The sequence below is a fragment of the Osmerus eperlanus genome, chromosome 24, assembly GCF_963692335.1.
Source record: "Osmerus eperlanus chromosome 24, fOsmEpe2.1, whole genome shotgun sequence".
Lineage (NCBI taxonomy): Eukaryota > Metazoa > Chordata > Actinopteri > Osmeriformes > Osmeridae > Osmerus > Osmerus eperlanus.
In genome coordinates, this window is record NC_085041.1 from 2,987,365 (window position 1) to 3,001,373 (window position 14,009).

The following is a 14,009-nucleotide window of genomic DNA, read 5'->3' on the forward strand; positions in this document are numbered from 1 at the left end:
TGAGTCATGGTCGTTTTATGAGTACCCACCCCCCTTCCCGCTGTGTTTCCTGTTTCAGGGGGGAGGCTGAGAGTGGAGGTCAGTTGTGGGTTGGGAGTTGGATGGGGGGAGGGGGGGGGGAATTGAGTCCACCCCACCCTGAGACCCTGGTGCATGATCATGGAAAAACGAGGAACACGGAACGGGATTCCAGAAGGAGCTACGTGTCCCAGGACCTGTAGAACAACAGAACCGGTCTGGACCACACCCCTCCAAGTCGTCCATCTCTTCCTCTCTCCCCTGCCAGGCCTCCTCCCACGGAGCTGGGCTAGGGGGGGAGGGCTTTGGGTGGGGTGCCACAGGGTTAGACACTGGGTACTATATCACTTAAGGAGCACAACAGGAGCAGACACCGCTGGGAGGGGCGTGGACACGGTGTCTTATCTCCGATACCACGTCTCCTCCTGGCAGGGGAAAGAGGAACAAAGTTGACTTACCGTGACATCTTACCTGTTATTCACCGAGTTGTTCTCCAACTCGCACACACACACACTCACATATACACACACATACATACTCAAACTCTATGTGCTAACTGGGTCAACACAAACACGAATGAGTAGAAAAGATAGATAAAGATATCGTAACGAATCCAAAGATACGTTTGTAACTGAACTGGTAATTACAATCCTTTGAAACCTTTTATCCTCCTTGGTCCCTGTCTGTGAGCAGTAAAACCGATAAGAAACATCACGTTTTAATTTCGCTTTCATCTTGATGTCGCTTTCATCCAGACGGGGTTCATACCTGTGACCTCTTGATCTGAAGTCAGATGCGCTGCCATCGAGCTGTAGCCTTTCCACTATTAGTCAGTGGCTTGTGACCATTTAGTGGCTTGTTTGTTGGGAGAACAGAAGGAGTCTGTGGTGTCAAATGCTGTCATGACCCATCTGTAGGACAATAGACCCCCTATGTTGACAAGGGGTCTCTCCTGTCACACAGACAGCCTGTGTCCCCTCGTCTATTTGGACTTTGTCTCGGTTTGATCTCCTTACAGCCACTAATCCCAGGAGAATGTTAGTCAGCAAATGAAAGAAAGGACCAGTGTACTTCTGTTGACCAACCCGTTTGTTTGCATACATAATCCAAGTTCAGTGTAGGCCCTCGATGATCATTAGCGACCCGGGTTCGTTATGTCAGATTACAACCTGGTGATAATCCCTGATCCACTGAGAAAGGGTTTGTTCCTGTCACTTGTTGATATGTTCCACTCTGATTAATTACATCGTGGCAGAGAGAACATGCCCCTGTACAAGCCTAGTCTATGAGTACAAATGTTTAAGTTTTTGCAGTTCATCAGATTGGAAAATGATTTTTCTGGTTTGTAACGGTAAATCAGCCTTGTAGAATATCAGTTAGTGATGATGATGAGTTGATTTGCCTGCTCACCTGATGCCCTCTACAGTACAGGTGGGGAACTGCAGATTTGACTTGTCCTGGCACCTCAAAGTAGTGGAATGGCTTAGGGCAGATATTTGTTTTTCCAACAAACCTCTGTTTGATGAAATGAAATGACAATAAGGATAATCTCACTAAAATGTTTCATTTGACATAATATGATGAAAGGAAACTTTAATAGTCAAAAAGAAGACTGCTGTACGTGGTCAAGTTTGCGTGGCAAGACTAATTTGAAGGCCTTTAGTTAGCTGATTTGAGAGACATTCTCTTTGCCTTTCAACAAGTTTCTTCTGACCGAGAAAGACCTCTAGCCACAATGAGTCACATAAAGAAGGTGAAATCATGTTGGCGCTGAGACACTCCAAAAATATTTTGTTGTAACGTTTCCCTATAGAGATGGAAAGTTGTTCCTTTGTCACAAGTTTTGAATGCCTATCGAGGAGTGAATGCAACCCTTATGGCACTCAGTTCGGGCAGGATGTGGACAAAACACTTCACAACCCCCCCCCCCCCACACACACACACACACACACAAGGGATTTGTCAAATGTTTTGGCTGAATGCATTTCAGCCCCCACGGGATAGATTCAGCCCCAGCCTCTCAGCCTCTCAGCCTCTCTTCCTGTGGCCTCCCCTTTCTCCCCTGGCCCTAGAACCCGGCCTATTGCGTCACCTCCCCAGTGTGACTGGCAGGACGGCAGACTTCTCTTAAAAACCACTACTCGCTGGGAGAGTTCTCATTCCTCTTCCTGGATTACCAGTGGGCTGCAGCCCTCTCCAACCTCTCCTTCTCACCCACTCGCTCTCTCTCTCCCACACACGTTCGCTCCAGTCTCCTCCTCCTCCGTGTCTCCCTCCTTCATTCCGCTGCTCTTCCCGGCGTGGCGATGTGTACCGTGGGCTTCGCTCGCTCCCTGGGCTTCGCCCTGCTGCCTCTGGCACTGGGCTGCATCGTGGCTAACCTGCTGCTGTTCTTCCCTGGAGGGGAGGTCTCCTACCTGCAGCAGCAACATCTGTCCAAGTTCACCTGGTTCTTCATGGGCATCGGAGGAGGAGGCGTGCTGGTGAGTTCCAGATCCAGGCTCATCTCACCACAGAGCTACGCACTAGGATTTGTGATACAGGCTACAGTCACTGTGGATATATGCTACGAAAATATGTTTTACATTTACATTTAGTTTCATTTAGATGCTATTTATTTGTATTCAGTCCCCCCAATATAATGGGCTTGAACGTACATTTCATGGGTGTCTCATAAAGGAAATCCTGGAATTTTATTTTGGGGCGTCGAAGGATTGCTATTTTCATTGTGTTTCGAGAAATTATGTTAGGACGTTTAGTGCTGTTTTGGGGTGGGGAGAGGTTTTGACTGGGGTTGATAAATGCTGACGTGCTTGTTCATTAAGGGGACATCCTGGATGTGTGTGTGGAGATGATTTGACCATGGCGACCCAGTGGCCTTCCGTCCATGATATCTAAATGACCTCACTGAGGAGGTAATTTAGTGTTTTCACTGGTCCCAGGGACAGAGGGAAACTCTGACACAGGAAAAATAACAAGAGAAAATCTGCCCCTCTTCTTTCCGCTCATTCCTTCGCCCCCCCCCCCCCCTTTACACCTCTCCTAAACGGATCACTGCTCAGTCCTTATCCTTGCCTTTCATGTTTGTTTGTCCTTCTCCAAATCAATTCATTTGTTCATCCCAGATAAGATAGCCTTTTCTTGCAGTTTATTATAATGTCAGTGCGGAACAGAAGTCAGAATAGGAAAAATGCACATTTTCAGGTGTCGTGGCTTCTGTCGCTGCAGGTTGGCGTCTCCTGCCAGTAAGTTTCATCACATCCTGTATGCCCCTCTGTAACCATGGGAGCTAGTTCGCTAGAAAGTCCTTGAATCCCATTGTGTGTATGTGAAGGTTTGGATAATCCTTTGTTTCATGGCTCTGCTTTGTTAATGGCTCTGGGTCTTGTTCTTTATATCCTCCCCCTCCCACAGGTTCTCCTTGTGACACACTAGATACAGTAAACAAGGTTGACCTAATCCTTAAGCAACTTGTTGCAGTCAGCAAACCATTCAGGGTCTCTTAATGGGTTCTGAGTCTCAACACTAACCTTCTAACCCACTGTAACAGACAAAATGCCAATCTGTGGCGGTCAACAAGAAAATGTGTATGAGAGGCCTCTCCCATTGGAGGGAAACTCTCAAAACGAAGCCAAGACAAACATCCAGGTGCCGTTCCTCTCTAACTGTGTCGTCTCCCCGTAGATGTTCCTGCCTGCAGGAGTCTTCATCAGCCTGGGGAAGTGCACTGGGTGTTGCTGGAACGAGAGCTTCATGGTGAGGAGACAGAAGTGATGCTAGAGAGATCTTGTCTCCATCGGTAGACTATGCTAAGCTAATGCTATTAAGGGGCTCATGTGAACAACATCAGGTGGTGTGCTAAGCTAATGCTACTAAGAGGCTCATGTGAACAACAGAATAAATTATGCTGACCCAATTCCCAAGAAGTGGCTTACTGTATATGAGTGACATGACGTGGTATGCTAAACTAATTCTGCAAAACAACTGTCAACTGGGCAGTGGTAGAGGGGTCTACAAAAGCTTTATCTGTCGATGTGCTACTTTGTAACGGAGATGAGGCAACAGCTGCTTACACACGCCCACACAAAGAAACTCACGTGTCATTCACATACAAAAAAAACAGAAAAAAACACACTCCCCTACCCACGCACATATTGGCAAGCAGGCACACATGCACATTCTTCCCAAGGGATTTGTTTTTGCAGCTGTGCCTATGCACATGTGACTCTTTGACTCAAAACTCTCTCTTTCTCTGTGTGTGTGTGATGCAGATGTGTGGTGCGGTCATGGCTTCCCTGGTGGGGCTGGCAGGTTCTGGGTACTGTTTTGTGATCTCTGCCATGGCCATGTTAGAGGGACCCTACTGTTATACTGACCTCGGATGGACGTACCCCTTCTCTAACGGAGGGGGCAGGTAGGACCAGACATCCAGTACCTCACACAGGGACCACACTATATGCTCTGTGTGCTGGACCTGTGCTTAGTGCTTAGGCTTGCATTTGCAACAACTCTGTCCCAACACTTAATAAGAACCCAAGCCTAAATCCTTCATTATTAACCGCAAAGAATGTACCCTGTGTGTTTCCATAGCTACCTGCGGGAGACGGACTTGTGGCGCAAGTGCCTGACGCCGCAGCACATCGTGGAGTGGAATGTGACCCTGCTGTCCGTCTTGCTGGGTTTGAGCGCTCTACAGTTCATCATCTGCATCCTGCAAATCTTCAACGGGCTGGTCACTGCGGTCTGCAGGCCCTGCTGCTACAAGCAGGAGTACAGCCTCAACGCCTGAACACACACACACAGAAAGAGAAACTACCGCCTACACACACACTTACAGTACATTTAGTCATTTAGCAGACACTCTTATCCAGAGCGACTTACACAGTACAGGGACATTCTCCCCGAGGCAAGTAGGGTGAAGTGCCTTGCCCAAGGACACAACGTCAAATTGCACAGCCGGGAATCGAACCGGCAACCTTCTGATTAATAGTCCGACTCCCTAACCGCTCAGCCATCTGACCCCCATACATACACTCACATGAAAACACTAACAGGTTAACTACATACAGGAGAGTGGTACACAAACATAAACATTCACAGCATGCCTGGGACATGTCTTCTAGCCACTGGGAAACATTTAAACATGTCCTAAATATTTAGATCAATGTACAGTCCCTCGGTATTATTAACATGACGTGCATTTCTGATCATTTTTCTTCAACTCCTTTCATAGAGGTCCATTCTGTGCCTTCACCTTCTCTCCTTTCCTTCACCTTCCCTCACATGCTGAAGGAAGGTGAAGGTCAGAGACCTGTGAAGATGAAAAAGAGGGGAAGAGGAGAGTGAGCTCTTGTACACTATTGAGATGCACCCTGCCAGTGCTGCCTCCTATCAACAGGTGATTTACTGCCCCTGTCACTCACTAGTGATAAAAAGAGTGATTTTTCAAACCAGCTTCGCCTCATCCTTGTATGAGACAGATGTCTGTATAAGGTTCCTTACCACAAGCAGTATTCATTTAAGAAAATGTCAGCGGTAGGATCATAAATGCTCCTGATATGGTGTGTGTGTATTGTGGAACTATATTCGGAACTGTTTGATGTCGACATTTGAGGCACAAAAGTATTTTTGTATGAGTGTTGTCTTTTATATGGACTATTTTCATTTTTCTGTAAAATGTTTTGTAAATTATTTGGTCTTGCAGATGCTAGATGAATTTAAAGGCTATTTTATATATTAGTGTGTGTGTAATATTTTTATAATGTTTGTGCAGCCGTAAATGAATAAATATTTTCCATTTCAAAAGTGCTGTGTTCATTTGTGTGAGTGTGTGTGTGTGTGGCATTTGTGTTTGTTACATTTGCGTATGTTGTGTATACTTTGTGTATGTATGCGTGTGTGAGTGTGAAGACATGCTGGGCATTCCAGCGTGAGTTCCAGGCAAGCGTTGATCTGCACTTGTTTCATCTCCAGCTGGGAACTCCAGGGGCATGTTCTGGAGGCTCATGCACTCATGTAACTCTCTGTCTGTTGACAGAATACAAACTCTCTTTGGTGAATCATTACACTGGACCATACTGGACCATGGACGTCCTGAGGCCTCGGTGTCTCCTTAGGCTGGCTTCACTGTGCCAAGATTCGATTTCCAGATACTTATCATTCATAAAGTGTATTTATATAACGCCTTCTAAGACATTAACCCATCATGGTTGGGGTGTGGTAGAGTGCTTCACCTCTGCAACACAACATTGGAAGAGTAATATTGCCAGAAAATACAGTTTTGTGAAAGAATGGGCCTCTGTGTGTATGTGTGTCTGGTGCAAGGCACTTTGGGTATCACAAAGCAAACAACTGAGGCTGTTGTTTTCTTTTCTACCCAAACAAGGAGCAGGAAATGACAGGGAGAATGGCAGAGAGCTGTCTCATTAATCAAGCGGAAGGTCAAAGGTCGTGCGTGATGTCTGTTGTGGGATCAATGACACTCTGTCCAGGCTCTGATAGGCTGGTTGGAGGCGTCAGTCAGCGGCTGTCTTATAAAGGCGCTGTGGAGGGGAGATGACCCAGAGAAGATCCAGAATGGGGTTTTTTCCAGCCACCCTGATACTGCTCCTCTGGGGAGCAGCCTCTGTGTCCTGCATCACCAGGGAGTACTTTATTGGGATTAAGGAGGTGCAGTGGGACTACGCTCCTCATGGGGTCAACATGATCCTCAACAAAACTCTGAAGGAAGATGAGTGAGTACTATTGAGAATTAAAAGCATATATATATATATACCGTGGTCTTCATTTCCAAGATAATATACATTAGTTGGTCAATAGATTGCTGTTATCTGTAGGATGTGTTACTTTTGATTGATGCTGTTTTTTATTGTCTTTACAATGCAATTACCTTAGTGGTTACTGGATTGCTCAAACAAAACGATACTGTTTGTGCACCACGTGCAATGCGATGACACAGACCTATCACATTAAGATAATTGAATTAAGTTTTAGATCCATATTCTTTTGTAAAGAAAACAGATAAACATAGCATGTTACGCGTACCGAAACGTTAGACATACGGCGCTAAAATTACACAGAGCACAGGTCACACAGCCAGATCAAGCAGAGAGCTCGAGCCAACATGTCAGCTGAATGACCCCTCTGGAGGTCTGTCAGATGTGTCGACACAACGCCTCACCCTATTGATTTCTACTCAATAAATGCCTAAAACAAAGATTTTCACGATTGAACTTCAAGAACCTGCCCTAGACCAGACCACTAGATCTAAATCTGATCTGCACCCCCAAACCGACCTGTTTTATTCCCTGACTCCAGACATGCCGCCACCTTCCTGGAGAAAGGCCCCCAGCGCATTGGCCGAGTGTACAAGAAAGCGGTGTACCTGCAGTACAGCGACGCCACCTACAGGCAGGAGATAGAGAAGCCCAAGTGGCTGGGTTTCCTGGGCCCCCTGCTGGCCGCCGAGGAAGAAGACACCCTGGTGGTCCACCTGAAGAACATGGCCTCCAGACCATACTCCATGCACCCCCACGGAGTCAGCTACAACAAGACCAACGAGGGTGAGGGCCAGAGGGCCAGGAGGCCAGGGGGCCAGAGGGCCAGGGGGCCAGAGCGCCAGGGGGCCAGAGGGCCAGAGGTCCAGGGGGCCAGAGGGCCAGAGGGCCAGAGGTCCAGGGGGCCAGAGGGCCAGAGGGCCAGAGGGCCAGGGTACCCAGGGGGTGAGGAGGATTCCAAAAGGGTGGGGGTAGAGATGGGGGTCATGAGGGGGGGCCGAGTGTCAAGGGCAAGACTTGATCATCTCGTAATCTGTCTATCTCAGAAATGCTTCATAAAATGTTACATTTTTACCCAACTCTTCCGTGACTCCCTCTGGTTCTTCTCTCGCTCCCCAGGCGCCCTGTACCCGGATGGCACGGGACCAGAGGACAAGCACGGGGACAAGGTGGATCCTGGGAAGAGCTACACCTATCACTGGCAGCTCCCGTCTAACCACGCTCCCGCGGAGGACGACACCAACTGTCTGACGCGGCTCTACCACTCCCACACCAGCGCTCCGAAAGACATCGCCTCAGGCCTCGTAGGACCCCTCATCATCTGCAAGAAAGGTACAGGCTTCTCTCTGGACGACTATAGGAACTGTTTATGTTCAAGTAGTCCTTCAATATAAAAAAAAACCCTATTATTTACTGTTGACATAAGGTGTATCAAATGTCTCAGTTGTGAGGGATACCAGTCGTAACAATGCATCGCCCATAGAGTAGCTGTGGTTGAGGTCCCGTCTGCAGGTGTAGATCTAGAACTCCATCTGTCTATGTCCAGGAACCCTGGACGTCCATGGAGATAAGTCAGCTGACTACCTGTACGCTCTGATGTTCACCGTGTCGGACGAGAACATGAGCTGGTACCTGGACGACAACATCAAGACTCACTGCAGCCCCACGTTCAAGGTGGACAAGGAGGACGAGGACTTCAAGGAGAGCAACCTCATGCACTGTGAGACTCACACACGTACACACAACCGCTCACACAACCACACACATACACACAGAACATCCACCCTCCTAACCCACTGTGGTCTCCGGTCCTTCAGCCATCAACGGCTACATGTATGGAAACCTGCCTGGCTTCAGCATGTGTGTGGGCAACAAGATCCACTGGCACCTGTTTGGGATGGGCAACGAGATGGATGTCCACACGGCCTACTTCCACGGGCAGATCCTCACCCACCAGGGCAGGCACACGGACACCGTCAGCCTGTTCCCTGCCACCTTCACCAACGTGGAGATGATTGCTGACAACCCAGGGAACTGGATTCTGGCCTGCCAGGTCAATGACCACCTGCAATGTAAGTCTCCACAGTCACCAAGTACATCTCAAGAACAAGACCAGACAAAAACACGCTTGTTTTGACAAAGCATTGACAACAAAAAATGTATTTACACACATGCTAACCATGTACAGTAGCATACAATGAACCCTTCCTTTGCTGCGGCTCTTGTCAGCGGGCATGCAGGTGCTGTTTGAGGTCAAGAAGTGTTTCCCCAATGTGCACAAGCCCCGCCCCTACGGCGAGGTCAGACAGTACTTCATCGCGGCAGAGGAGGAGCTATGGGATTACGCCCCCTCCCAGAACAACCTCAACTCTGGACATCCTCTGGCAACTGACAGGTAGCACAGAAACACGAGACATTAAACACACCACGGTCACGACACAATCACCACGCCGTGGTCTGGACCCACATAGCAAGCTGAAGCCGCCAAAGCTAAATGCTAAATGAAGACATTTAACCAACTAAACTATTCTTTCTTTCTGTCTGAAGTGATTCTGAGACATTCTTTGCGCGAGGGAATGACAGGATTGGAGGAAAGTACAAGAAGGCCAGGTATGTGGAGTACACCGACAACACCTTCACCAAGCGCAAGGATAGGACACCTGAGGAGCAGCACCTAGGGATTCTGGGTAATGAAGTTTTGTACATCAGAGTATGTAGTCATTCAGTACACCGCATACTTAGGCGCCTCTTCAGCCCTCTTCCTGGAGAGCTCCCTTCGACAGGTGTTCACTCCAACCCTAATCCAGCACACCTGATTCTAATAACTAGCTGATGTGTTGAATCAGGTTAGCTGCAACTGGGGTTGGAGCAAACACCTTTAGGAAGGCAGTTCTGCTGGAAGAGGGTTAGAGACCCCTGGCGTACATCATGGATAATCAATCAGGGAATGTAAGGTTGATCTGGCGGTTGTGTTGATGGACGGGCCTGCTCCACCTCAGGTCCGGTGATCCGTGCGGAGGAGGAGGACACCATCAAGGTGGTGTTCAAGAACAACGCTAAGCGCCCTTACAGCGTTCAGCCACACGGGGTGCAGTACAGCATCGAGCAGGAGGGAACCCTCTACTACAATGAACTGGAAGGTCAGCAGATCGATCCGCTCATCGAGTTGAGGAGTTCAGATTTGTTTATTCCTTGTGGAACATTTGGTATCTTGACACCCTCTTTTGACGATGTATTGCTAATCGCAAATACATGAGGTGTTTCACTGTACACGAAGGGTTTTCGCCCGCTTTGAAACCATTTCATCATCTTATACCTTCACAGAGTCCCACACTGCGAAGAAACTCAGAGAGATCAAGAAGGAGACAAGTAAGTTGACTCGAAACCACACACTCCTCACTTTCCTCAGATCTGCAGACATTGTCAGCAGGTGGAGATTGTTTTCAGATCACTCTGTGCTTGTGTAACCATTGTGACCACAGGGAACAGTTTTGCTAAACCAAACCGTGGCCAAATGCAACAGAACCGGAGATGTTTTGTTGTTTGCTTAGAGGGAGGAAAGAGTCCAGAGTCCAGTAAGAGACTGAAGTCCTCCTGTGGAGCTGTGGTCAGTCAGTCCATGTTTGAGCAGATTCACCGACTGCACATGACAAGAAAGAAACAGCCTTTCAGTTGTTCCCGACGCACTCCTATCTATGCCCTTTTCAGATGATTGATTCTTCTGGCCCTGACGGGCAGACGACAGGCCGAAGAGATGATTTCGATTATTCGATTCTGAACACTCCTTTTCTTTCTCCACCCAGGAATTGTAACCCCACCCCCAGCATCGCTCGTCCAACCAGGCACCACCTACACGTACGAGTGGGTGGTGCCCAAGGGCGGCGGCCCGGTGGAGACCGACGCAGACTGCATCACCTACCTGTACTACTCTGCTGTCGACCCCGTCCGAGACACCAGCTCCGGTCTGGTCGGTCCGCTCCTCGTTTGCAAACCCAAAACCATAAAGAAGGGAAAGCAGGTAGGAGTGTAGGACAGTATGGTAGATGACTGTACAGGAAAACATCACTCTCGGATGCATTTATGTACAGTCTTTCTTCAATTGGAACAGTTGTATTGTACATTGTGTGTCCTAACATTTATATGTGCGCCTTGGCTACACAAGTCTATCCACATCCTGTATCCGTGAATGAAATGTTGCATTCTTAAATATGTCAATGTTTCAGAGAAACTTCGACAAAGAGTTTCACCTCCTGGCCACGGTGTTCGATGAGAACCTGAGCTGGTATCTGGACGACAACATCAAACAGTTCACCAAAGCCCCTCAGACCGTCAAGAAGGACGATGAGGACTTCCAGGAGTCCAACAAGATGCACTGTGAGTGTAGATGTCCTCTGAGACACACACACACACACACACACACACACAGAACACAAACACACACTTATCTCTATTTGGTTTGTTCACCACAGCGTTAAACGGTTTCATGTACGGGAACCTACCTGGGCTGACCATGTGCAAGGGGGACAAGGTGTCGTGGCACCTGTCTGGGCTGGGCACCGAGACAGACGTCCACGGGCTTCACTTCCATGGCAACCGCTTCATTTACAGAGAGACCAGAAGAGACACCATCAGCGTGTTCCCACACATCTCCCACACAGTCACCATGGAGCCTGACAGCATGGGTAATAACACACACACACGTATACACAAGCACACACGCACGCAAACCAGTCCATCTCATGCAGAAGATGAGGAGTAAATCTGTCACGTGTGTGTGTGTGTGTGTCCAGGTCAGTTTGAGGTGGTGTGCAGGACAACAGACCACTACACAGGAGGGATGAGGGCTAACTACACGGTGGAGAAGTGTAGCGTCTTCAACAGACAGTCAGAGATCATGCTCCACTCCAAGACCTACTACGTCGCTGCCCTGGAGATGGACTGGGACTACTCCCCCAACCGTACCTGGGAGACGGAACAGTACCAGGGCCTCATCAACAGGTAGCACCTAGCAGGGTTCTCATCTTGATGCCACAGGGCAGCAGCTGTACATGTCAAAGGCCCTCACCAACATGTGACAGACGTGCCCAGCGGCAGACTCATAACCTGGAAAACTACGTTGTTGTGATTTAATTCCTCCTGGACTGCTTTGTCTGACCTCCACCCCCCTCTCCCCTCTCCAGCCCTGGAGCTGCATTCCTGGACAAGCAGGAGCGTTTCATCGGCTCCAAGTACAAGAAGGTGGTGTACAGGCAGTTCACCAGCGACAAGTTCACCAAGCAGATGGAGAGGCCTGCCGACATGGAGCACCTGGGGATTCTGGGTAAGATGAATGGCGTGGAAGTCAAAACCACCAGTCAGCGCTGCGTTTTCCTCCCCACTAACCCGCTCCTGGCCCTGTCTCACCCAGGCCCCATGATCCATGCGGACGTGGGCGACAAGGTGAAGATAGTGTTTAAGAACATGGCCAGCAGACCTTACTCCATAGATGCTCATGGAGTCAAGACTGACAGCCCCACGGTGAAGGAGACCAAGCCTGGTAAGATCCTGATAGATTTCAGGGGGTACTGTGCCAGAGCTGGTACTGGGTTCCTATTCTCCATTTAATGAGGAGTTGTTTAAGGAAGTGCTACCACCCCCCCCTATAGGTGAAACCCAAACGTACGTATGGTACGTTCCAAAGACAGCTGGTCCAACCACAGCTCAGGAGGAGTGTTCCGTTGGAGCGTACTACTCTAGAGTTGATGTCAACAAGGTGGGTCATCTCTTCCTGACGTGCAACAATCAGTAAACCATACAGGTTTTTATTTTTTACTTTTGACTGAATTTAACGTGTGACTTCACCCATCCAACAGGACCTATACAGTGGTTTGATTGGTCCCCTGGTGATATGTAGGCGGAGCTGGGGGAGGTCATTGGGCCTGAAGAAGGAAGTGGAGGAGTTTGCTCTGCTCTTCATGGTGTTTGACGAGAACGAGTCGTGGTACCTGGATGACAACATCCGAACCAACATCAAGAACCCTCCCAAGAACCTGAAGGAGAACGAGGACTTCTTGGAGAGCAACAAGATGCATGGTGAATAAAAAGGGTTGGAGCCACTTGACTTCTCAACACAGACTGTCTAGTGAGGAAACTATGTCCTCGAGCCATCTTGATCTAAATTAGATTCTGTCTAGAATCTAGATTCTAGACATAGAAGGCAGCTTGACCCTCCCTTCCTCTGATCCAGACCTTAACTTCTCACCCAACCTTGTCTTCCCCTCCCCCCCCCTCCCCTTGCTGCAGCAATCAATGGAAGGGTGTTTGGGAACCTGCAGGGTCTGGACATGCAGGTGGGAGATAAGGTCTACTGGTACCTGATGGGCATGGGCAACGAGATGGACATACACACAGTGCACTTCCATGGGCACAGCTTCGAATACAAGGTACTGCCTCTTGTAACCCCCCCCCCCCCCCACCCCACACACACACACACACACACACACACACACACACACAGACAGACCTCAGAGTAGTATTCAGTGCGTCGCGATGCGACTGTACTGTGTGGAATGAGACGTGTGCTCTCTGGCGCCCTCAGCTAGGCGGGCGGTCCCATCGCACGGACGTGTTCGGCCTGTCGCCCGCCACCTTCCAGACGGTGAAGATGCGTCCGCAGTACCCGGGCTCCTGGCTGCTGCACTGTCACGTGTCCGATCACATCATGGCGGGCATGACCACCATCTACACTGCAACAGAGAAGGGTGTGTGTGTGTTGGGGGGGGGGGGCTGTGTGTGTGTAGAGATGAATTGTTTTGAGGGTTTAGGTTGGTTGAGGGGCAGTTCTATGGGCGTATGTGAAGCCCTCTGTGACATGCTTGCGTGTAAAAAGGGCTATACAAATACATTTTGATTTGAGATGAATTGTTTGTCTGGATGGCAGGAGGCCTACACTGTGCTTGTGTGACTTGTCTCAAGATGGTTTACCATGTTTCTCTCTGTTTCCTTCCACAGGCAAAAAGAAAGGCTTCTTTGGATGACAAGGATGGACGGGGTGTTCAGTCAGTCGAGACTGCTTTTAACTTTGCACAGAGAACGTGGTTATCATACAAACACTTCAGTATTTACACAGTTGATGTGTATCAATCCCTGGTCACTAACAAAATGTGTTGAATTGCTTTACATTGAATGTTCTTTTCATTCTCCTTTTGAATAAAGATAGTTATGAGTTCAACCATC

At 48.8% G+C, this 14,009-nt stretch overlaps 3 protein-coding genes across 3 annotated transcripts in view; all 3 read left to right on the forward strand.

Moving 5' to 3' along the window:
- The first annotated feature begins 2,151 nt into the window (after positions 1 to 2,151).
- Positions 2,152 to 5,826, forward strand: tm4sf18 (transmembrane 4 L six family member 18). The gene is made up of 4 exons (XM_062450288.1): positions 2,152 to 2,501; positions 3,703 to 3,774; positions 4,290 to 4,432; positions 4,609 to 5,826. Exons 1-4 carry the CDS (start codon positions 2,325 to 2,327, stop codon positions 4,805 to 4,807), a joined length of 591 nt encoding a protein of 196 aa, XP_062306272.1. The 5' UTR covers positions 2,152 to 2,324; the 3' UTR covers positions 4,808 to 5,826.
- The window catches only part of si:ch211-284e20.8 (uncharacterized protein LOC563738 homolog), a 62,835-nt gene continuing 53,255 nt past the window's right edge, over positions 4,430 to 14,009 (forward strand). The window contains exon 1 of the mRNA XM_062450258.1: positions 4,430 to 4,433. The gene's annotated coding sequence lies outside the window, so the exon portion shown is untranslated. The remainder of the gene's footprint in view (positions 4,434 to 14,009) is intronic.
- cp (ceruloplasmin) lies at positions 6,549 to 14,004 on the forward strand. Its single transcript, XM_062450216.1, has 20 exons — positions 6,549 to 6,752; positions 7,336 to 7,580; positions 7,914 to 8,126; positions 8,341 to 8,514; positions 8,612 to 8,866; positions 9,024 to 9,189; positions 9,342 to 9,481; positions 9,794 to 9,934; positions 10,119 to 10,163; positions 10,598 to 10,812; positions 11,018 to 11,168; positions 11,264 to 11,476; positions 11,585 to 11,792; positions 11,975 to 12,114; positions 12,202 to 12,330; positions 12,440 to 12,546; positions 12,647 to 12,866; positions 13,077 to 13,216; positions 13,372 to 13,534; positions 13,785 to 14,004. Exons 1-20 carry the CDS (start codon positions 6,574 to 6,576, stop codon positions 13,808 to 13,810), a joined length of 3,270 nt encoding a protein of 1,089 aa, XP_062306200.1. The 5' UTR covers positions 6,549 to 6,573; the 3' UTR covers positions 13,811 to 14,004.